Source organism: Ammodytes marinus, assembly GCF_949987685.1.
Source record: "Ammodytes marinus genome assembly, contig: scaffold_381, whole genome shotgun sequence".
Classification (NCBI taxonomy): domain Eukaryota; kingdom Metazoa; phylum Chordata; class Actinopteri; order Uranoscopiformes; family Ammodytidae; genus Ammodytes; species Ammodytes marinus.
In genome coordinates this window covers 20001-29350 of record NW_027648314.1, presented here as the reverse complement: position 1 = coordinate 29350, position 9350 = coordinate 20001, and the positions used below count along the sequence as shown (strand labels likewise).

General features: G+C 37.8%; 1 protein-coding gene across 2 annotated transcripts in view; it reads right to left on the bottom strand.

Moving 5' to 3' along the window:
- Nucleotides 1-6: 6 nt before the first annotated feature.
- Nucleotides 7-9350, bottom strand: part of actr1b (actin related protein 1B) — an 18808-nt gene continuing 9464 nt past the window's right edge. Inside the window, exons 7-12 of one of the 2 annotated variants that reach the window (XM_080054652.1) lie at nt 8378-8398; nt 5106-5198; nt 4206-4380; nt 2413-2474; nt 1049-1089; nt 7-617 (exon numbers count right to left, since the gene is read on the bottom strand). In XM_080054652.1, the coding sequence (XP_079910778.1) occupies nt 515-617; nt 1049-1089; nt 2413-2474; nt 4206-4380; nt 5106-5198; nt 8378-8398 (495 nt within the window). In that variant the 3' untranslated portion in view covers nt 7-514. The remainder of the gene's footprint in view (nt 618-1048; nt 1090-2412; nt 2475-4205; nt 4381-5105; nt 5199-8377; nt 8399-9350) is intronic. The other variant, XM_080054651.1, reaches the window with a different exon arrangement.

Below are 9350 nucleotides of genomic sequence, written 5' to 3'. Positions count from 1 at the left end.
TCTGTCTGTCTGTCTGTCTGTGTGTGTCTGTCACAAAAAAAGGAGTGTTTTAAATTTTTTTATATTTTTGAAGATCTCAGAAATAAAATAATATAATTGTAATATCTTTGAATACTTCAGAAATACAAAAGGTAAAATCATATTCTAGCTGATTTTTCTGTCATGAATTCATATACATGTATCAAATGTGTGTTTAAATTGGCATATAATAACGTTTCAGATCAATCGCACAGGCCCCCCCAGAAATCAACTCGAAATCTCCTATCAAAATTTGTCGAAAAATATCAGCAAATTTTGAAATTTCGTCCCAATGAATCAATAAAGAAAAAAATGCCAAAATTGACTTCCAGCCCCCAGTTCATAAGCATGTGTGTGTGTGTGTGTGTGTGTGTGTTTGTGTGTGTGTGTGTAGATAAAGTAGAATGCAATAGAGTCTTGTCAGGACAGTATAGGTGGTTGTAGGGGGGCAGGTCTATCCGGTAGCGTTTCGGGGGGGGGGGGTTGTAGGATTAGGTTAGAATGTTTTCCTGTGAATGGCGCGAGCTCTGTCCTCCTCATACTCTCTCTTAGACACCCACATCTTCTTAAAGGTGTCCAACGAAGCCAGGATGGAGCCACTGGGGAGAGGGGAGAAAGGATAGTTAGGATTAGATTGGATGGATGGATGGATGGATGGATGGATGGATGGATGGATGGATGGATGGATGGATGGATGGATAGATAGATAGATAGATAGATAGATAGTTCAATCAAATTTGCACATTTATCATTATCAAATGATACATAACTACATAAGAGTATAAGGGCCAGGGGTTAGAAGAAAAAAAGAAGAAGAAAAAAAGGGTGTATTGTTTTCACTATGCCAGGGCTGTAATCATGAGGGACAATATCAGAATTCTAAATTTAAAAACACATGCACTACCATCCTCATTTATACTATACTTACTTATATAATAATTATACTTTAAACGTATACAGTGAGTGAGTGAGTGAGTGAGTGAGTGAGTGAGTGAGTGAGTGAGTGAGTGAGTGAGTGTTCAGTTCTTACCCGATCCATGTGGAGTACAGCCTCTCCTGTGGGGCAGAAATCTGGACAGGGAAGAAAAAGTAAAAAATATAAATAAAACTCAAATGTATTGTGTCCACAGTATTACGGCCTCCACACATCCTACCTCTACTGCGCGTCTACCTCGCGTCTGCGTCTGACTTTTTGTCACTGACCGTGTAATCAACCTAGAGCGAGCACACATCCAACCTCAGACGCACTGCTGATGCGCGTCGGAGGCACGTCTGCAGCGACGCTCCCCTTTACCTCAGGAGGAGGAGCCTGTTTCTTTCTGAGAGCAGCGCGTCTCTCTCGGGTCTCTCTGCTTTAACTGATAGAGAAATACTCTGCTGAGAGTCATATTGACTTCACACCGGCAGCTTTCACTGTAGTTTCACCATTTCCTGGTGTGTCCCCTTCAAAATAAAACTTCCAACAAGCGAAAATGTGGCAATGGGGCGCACGGATTACTGTCCAGACTCAATATTAGACTCAATATAAATCATATGCATCATAGATGACATGAAAGAACTTCATTTTTAATGGGAATTATCTATGAAAACTCTATGTAGAAAGACAGGGCTTTTAGAAGCAGCGCTGCAGCAGCAGCAGCTGCTGAGACGTTGCATGTGTGTCCGAGAAAAGTCCGAGAGACGCAGCAGTAAGGTAAGGCGACGCGCTCCAGAGGTAGACGCAGGATGTGTGTGGAGGCCGTTATCATTTTAGCTCTGTTAGCTGTGAGCAATTTAGCTAAAACTGTTGAAATAAATGTTGTTTCATAGTTTTTCTTCCACGTTTAAAAATCAGATTTTTGCTCCTGAATATAGAAGCCAGTTTTGAGTGCCTTGTGTGTATAGACGCGCTGTCACATGTTATGAAAAATATGTAACATTTCTTCATACTGATTCTTAAAAACAGAGTAACGTTGACGTGAGGAAGAGACATATCACAACAATGCAATTCAAGGACAAGAACAATTCTACATTTTAAACAATGCACCTGATGACATTCCAACTATGACACTTTCAAGATGGCGGCACTAGGCCTTGGTCCAAAATATGGAGAAATATGGACATATATGAGACCCTTTCTAAGGGAAAAAAAAAATTATAAAAAAAAAAAGAATTCAGCTATTATGCACTAAATTAAATGTACTTATGGATATTATAATTACTTTCTACAAAATCTGCTAGGAAATAAAACCCAAAATTCTACACACTGCACCTTTAAGTCTGATTATTGCTCCTGAATATAGAAGCCAGTTTTGCTTGCCTAGAGTGTATGGACGCGCTGTAAGATGAACACAAACCTGAAACCTAACAGCTCAAATATAGAATCTCAAATCTAGAATCATAAATCAGACAGACCTTGATCTTGACGTCTTTGGGCGCCAGTTTCTTCACTTCAGTTAGTAGTCGCTCTCCAAACCCTGAGAGGAGAGACACAGTCAGCAGAGAATACGGTTTAGTGTAAGTAGTGCAGTGAAAATAAGACACTCGGTCTGATAATGCGTAAAAAAAAATATAAAAAAAAATATGAAAAATTAAAACTGGGAAACATTTCTTTGGAGAATTTTTTTTTTGGCAAACAAAAATATTCAAATTTGAAAAAATTAATTTAATAAAAAATTCCAAGATTTTGGAAGAGAAAAAACTTGTAGGCCTATATATGTACAAAAGAAAGGTCAAGGTCACTTTTATTTATATAGCACCTTATAAGAACCTAAATTCACCAAAGTGCTTTACATAAAATACATACATTAAAATACAACAGCACACATTAAAAAAACACTTACAGCAATGACACAAAACAATTCATTAAAACGTAAAAGCCTGTGAAAAAAGGTGAGTTTTAAGAGTGGACTTACAAAAGAAACCACCATCCATCCATAAGAAACCACCTTTGATGAGCGTAGAGCCTCCACAGAGCACTATGGTAGAGTAGAGCGTGTGTCGTAGGTCCATGTCTGTCTGTCTGTCTGTCGCTCTGTGCATCTATCTATCTATCTGTGCGTGTGTGTGTGTGTGTCTGTGTGTCTGTCTGTCTGTCTGTCTGTCTGTCTCTGTCTGTCTGACCCACCTTTAATGAGCGTGGACCCTCCACAGAGCACTATAGTAGAGTAGAGAGTCTGTCTGTCTGTGTATCTATCTGTCTGTCTGTGTATCTATCCATCTATCTATCTGTGTCTGTCTGTCTGTCTGTCTGTCTGTCTGTCTGTCTGTCTGTGTGTGTCTGTCTGTCTGTCTGTCTGTCTGTCCCACCTTTAATGAGCGTGGACCCCCCACAGAGCACTATAGTAGAGTACAGCGTGCGTCGTAGGTCCATGTCCGTCAGTCTGTCTGTCTGTGTATCTATCTATCTGCATGTGTGTGTCTGTGTATATATCTATCTGTGTCTGTCTGTCTGTCTGTCTCACCCACCTTAAATGAGCGTGGACCCTCCACAGAGCACTATGGTAGAGTAGAGCGTGTGTGTGTGTGTGTGTGTGTGTCTGTCTGTGTGTCTGTCTGTCTGTCTGACCCACCTTTAATGAGAGTGAACCCTCCACAGAGCACTATAGTAGAGTAGAGAGTCTGTCTGTCTGTGTATCTATCCATCTATCTATCTGTGTCTGTCTGTCTGTCTGTCTGTCTGTCTGTACCTTTAATGAGTCCGTCTGTCTGTCTGTCTGTCCCACCTTTAATGAGCGTAGACCCCCCACAGAGCACTATGGTAGAGTACAGCGTGCGTCGTAGGTCCATGTCTGTCTGTCTGTCTGTCTGTCTGTCTGTCTGTCTGTCTGTCTGTCCCACCTTTAATGAGCGTGGACCCCCCACAGAGCACTATGGTAGAGTACAGCGTGCGTCGTAGGTCCATGGCTGTCTGTCTGTCTGTGTATCTATCTATCTATCTATCTGTCTGTCTGTCTGTCTGTCTGTCTGTCTGTCTGTCTGTGTATCTGTCTGTCTGTCTGTCTGTCTGTCTGTCTGTCTGACCCACCTTTAATGAGCGTGGACCCTCCACAGAGCACTATGGTAGAGTAGAGAGTCTGTCTGTCTGTGTATCTATCTGTCTGTCTGTGTATCTATCCATCTATCTATCTGTGTCTGTCTGTCTGTCTGTCTGTCTGTCTGTCTGTACCTTTAATGAGTCCGTCTGTCTGTCTGTCTGTCTCACCCACCTTTAATGAGCGTAGACCCCCCACAGAGCACTATGGTAGAGTACAGCGTGCGTCGTAGGTCCATGTCAGACTTCTGGATTGCGTAGGCCAGAACCTCATGGATGCCTGAGCTCTCGTCTCCGATCAGATCCGGTCTGAACAGAAGCTCGGGGGCTCGGAACCGCGCAGGCCCAATCTGGTAAGGGAGAGAGCATTACCATGTAATCACCTGGTCAATGATCGAATTCCTTCGTGATTTTTCTCTACTTATGACATCTATTGCAGTATGTCCGTCCTGGGAGAGGGATCCCTTACTCTGTCGACTCTCCCTGAGATTTCTTCAATTTTTTTTTTATTCCCGGTAAAGGGTTTTTACTGGGAGTTTTTTCTCAGCCGAGCTAAGGGTGTAAGGGCAGGGTGTCATATTGTATCATATTGTATCATATATCATATTGCATGAAATGTAAAGCCCACTGAGACAAATGTATTTGTGATTTTGGGCTATACAAATAAAACTGATTTGATTTGATTAAAAATTCTTAATTGCAATGTCTGTTTAAAAATGTATTATGAAACCTTGTCTACTTTTCTTCCATAACATGTCTTCTTTCAAACTAGTATAAATCAAAAGGTCCAACATGTACATTCAGGTGTTTATTTGACTAAACCTTGTCTGTTTGTGTCTGTACATTTCTCCTATACAACCATCTTTAACGGACATTATCTAAAAAAATAAAAATAAAAATTATTTTTTCATACTCTAAACCAAATATCTCAACTTCTAAAGCACTTACATCAACTAAACTTTCCATGATCATTCTCAGCACTATTCTGAAGGTTATTACAGAAGGATTTGTTCATGTGTTGTTCACTGTCTGAGTTATGAGACATTTTAAGTTTAAGTATCAAACATGTGCTCACGTTCAAAGTGCTTCCATCAGGTAGAACGTACTGCGCCTTCTCTGTCTCCAACGTCTCGTCCTTTTGTGGGTTCAGAGATAAATAACAGGCTCTCTGGAAGACAGACAGGGACAATATATTAGATAAATAACAGGCTCTCTGAAAGACAGGGACACAATATATTAGATAAATAACAGGCTCTCTGGAAGACAGACAGGGACACAATATATTAGATAAATAACAGGCTCTCTGCAAGACAGACAGGGACACAATATATTAGATAAATAACAGGCTCTCTGAAAGACAGACAGGGACACAATATATTAGATAAAGAACAGGCTCTCTAGAAGACAGACAGGGACACAATATATTAGATAAATAACAGGCTCTCTGGAAGACAGACAATATATTAGATAAATAACAGGCTCTCTGAAAGACAGACAGGGACACAATATATTAGATAAATAACAGGCTCTATGGAAGACAGACAGGGACACAATATATTAGATAAATAACAGGCTCTCTGAAAGACAGACAGGGACACAATATATTAGATAAATAACAGGCTCTCTGAAAGACAGACAGGGACACAATATATTAGATAAATAACAGGCTCTCTGAAAGACAGACAGGGACACAATATATTAGATAAATAACAGGCTCTCTAGAAGACAGACAGGGACACAATATATTAGATAAATAACAGGCTCTCTGAAAGACAGACAGGGACACAATATATTAGATAAATAACAGGCTCTCTGAAAGACAGACAGGGACACAATATATTAGATAAATAACAGGCTCTCTGGAAGACAGACAATATATTAGATAAATAACAGGCTCTCTGGAAGACAGACAATATATTAGATAAATAACAGGCTCTCTGGAAGACAGACAGGGACACAATATATTAGATAAATAACAGGCTCTCTGGAAGACAGACAGGGACACAATATATTAGATAAATAACAGGCTCTCTGAAAGACAGACAGGGACACAATATATTAGATAAATAACAGGCTCTATGGAAGACAGGGACACAATATATTAGATAAATAACAGGCTCTCTGAAAGACAGACAGGGACACAATATATTAGGTAAATAACAGGCTCTCTGGAAGACAGACAGGGACACAATATATTAGATAAATAACAGGCTCTCTAGAAGACAGACAGGGACACAATATATTAGATAAATAACAGGCTCTCTGGAAGACAGACAGGGACAAAGGGGAGATTAGACAGAGTAAAAAGTCCTTTGTTTCTATTTAAAAGGTGCAGTGTGTATGAATGAATTAATTAATTTTTATTATTGTGTCATGTCCAAACAAGGACCCATCCCCTTCAGGATTATAAGACACCAACAACTGAATCAAATTCACATGATAACATTCACTTCCTGTAAATAAATGGAGATCACAATTCGCAGTAGGACAACAAGGAAACAATCAATACTTTAGTGTAATACTTTAGTGGCCTCAAAAAAAAAAAAAAAAAAAAATTAAAATCTAGCATTTTCCAAATCTTTCTAGAACCCTGAAAATTATAATATAAGTAAGTATATAGCAGAGTATAATTATTATTTATTTATTTATTTGAGACTCAAGTAGGTCCATAGCTACACATAAAAAAAGGAAAAACATAAAAAGAAATATTCATAAAATATACAAAATGATATATAGAAATATATATATATATATATATATATATATATATATAGGGGAAGGTGGGGTGATTTGTGCATTTTGGAAGTTGCAAAACCCCTTGTTTCTAGAAAACCGTGGAAGAAATTGGAAATGTGACCACATATTTAAGAAGAGCCATCCATTTGACTCATCCTGTAAAGAAGGGAGACACAAGGAATAAGATATAAGCACATTTAAGCTCAAAAAACTGTGTTTTGCCTTTCAAAGTAAAATTTCCATGATCAAGGTTTTTTGATTATTGTGTCTGAACAATTATAGACACGTTTGAAAACATTTGACACATGTTTTAGTGCTTTGGTATGCTACACTTTGAGTCTATATAGTTAGCACAATGTCAACCCTAAATTGCTGCATCATGCCTATTATCCAAAATTCTGGGGATGGGGTGATTTGTGCGCAAGGGCCTGGGTGAGTTATAAGTAAGTAAGTAAGTAAAATGTATTTATAAAAGCACATTTATGACAGTTTGCACTGTCCAAAGTGCTGTACATAGTGCATTCAGTAGGTAAACAATGAAGGTAAAATAACAATAACCAAAATAAAAGACGTAAAGCCCATACATCCACATAAACACAGATAGTAGTGCAGAGGTAAGTAAGTAGTGCAGAGGTTAATGGGGAGGAAACACCAGGGTGTACATATGGGTTTTGAGCCTTGATTTAAAGGCAGAAATGTAGGGGGAATCACATTTGTCAGGTGGCAGTTGGTTCCACAAGCACGGAGCAACTAGTGCAAAGTACATTTCTGAGAGTTGTGCCAGTGGCATGGCTGTATACGCTGGTCACCAAAAGAAAGTGATAGTCTACAGTAGCTCAGGAGAGAGTGACATCTCAATTCCACTTAACGACACCACTGATGAGAGTTCAGATGGCCAGAAAGATGATGATGGTGACTTTGTCATTGTGACACAATGACGCACAAATCACCCCACTACGTGGGGTGATTTGTGCGACAAGACAACTTTTTTTCCGAAAGCTATATTTCTTAAACAGTTTATTCCAGATCCAAAGTTTTTATTGCCAGGGATGCACAACATCCTGAAATATATGTACATATTTGAGTTGGAGACATAACTGTCAAGGCCTCACTTTAAAATCACTTTGAGTAAAAAGTTGCACAAATCACCCCACCTTCCCCTATATGAAAAAAAAACATTGCTCATGATTTTTTAATTATAATTTTCAATGATGAAAAAAACCGACTAATATAAATACAAAATTATTTAGAAATAAATACAAATAATTTTTTTTACCTCCGACGGTGAGTTATAGCTAAGATTAGTCTATCTATGTAAGTCCATATCTACACATAAATAGTAAGGAAAAACACTAAAAAGAAAAGAAAAAAAATATATATATATAATTTTTTGCTACACATAAAAAAATTAAGGAAAAATATAGGATATATACATAAAAAAATACTGAATTATATATATATATATAAAAGAAAATTACATCTATTTTTACATCATCAATGTATTTCTAAAAATATACTTAAAAAAAATATATATATAATTTTTTGCTACACAAAAAATTAAAGAAAAACATAGGATATATACATAAAAAAATACTAAATAATTTTTCTCACCTCTTTGACAGTGCGAACCACCTCAAACTCGGCCGATGTGTTGAAGTTATAGCTAAGATTAGTCTATCTATGTAAGTCCATATCTACACATAAATAGTAAAGAAAAACACTAAAAAATATATATATATATATATATAATTTTTTGCTACACATAAAAAAATTAAGGAAAACATAGGATATATACATAAAAAAATACAAAAAAAAATATATATAAAAGAAAATTACATCTATTTTTACATCAACGTATTTCTAAAAATATACTTTAAAAAAAAAATATATATAATTTTTTGCTACACATAAAAAAATTAAGGAAAAATATAGGATATATACATAAAAAAATACAAAATTATATATATATCGCTTCTGGCTTTTTGGCAGTGTGGGGCCCAATGCTAAAGCACATCGGGGCCTGAAACGTATGCCCCCTTGGCACCACCTGCAGTGGACACCAGAGATTTGCCCCAGTTTTGTTTATTTTTCTCTTTTTGTTTCTGTGTGTGTATTTACAGCTTATTTTCTTAATAATCCTGTCTTATTTGCTTATTTCATTTTTTTTTCTTTTTCTTTCTTGTCTGTCTGTGTGAGGGAGGGGGTTGGGGGTGGGGGTTGTGTGTGAATGTGTGTGTGAGGGAGGGGGGTGGGGGTGGGGGTTGTGTGTGTATGTGTGTGTGAGGGAGGGGGGTGGGGGTGGGGGTTGTGTGTGTATGTGTGTGTGAGGGAGGGGGGTGGGGGTGGGGGTTGTGTGTGAATGTGTGTGTGAGGGAGGGGGTTGGGGGTGGGGGTTGTGTGTGAATGTGTGTGTGAGGGAGGGGGTGGGGGTGTACTGTATGCGTCTACTTATTTTGTCTTTTTGTCTGTATTAAAAAAGAAAAAGAAAACCATTCAAATATAAGTTTCAAAAAAGTATATCTAGTTTTACATCATCAATGCATTTCTAAAATAATACTTTAAAAAATAAAAATGTATTTTTCTC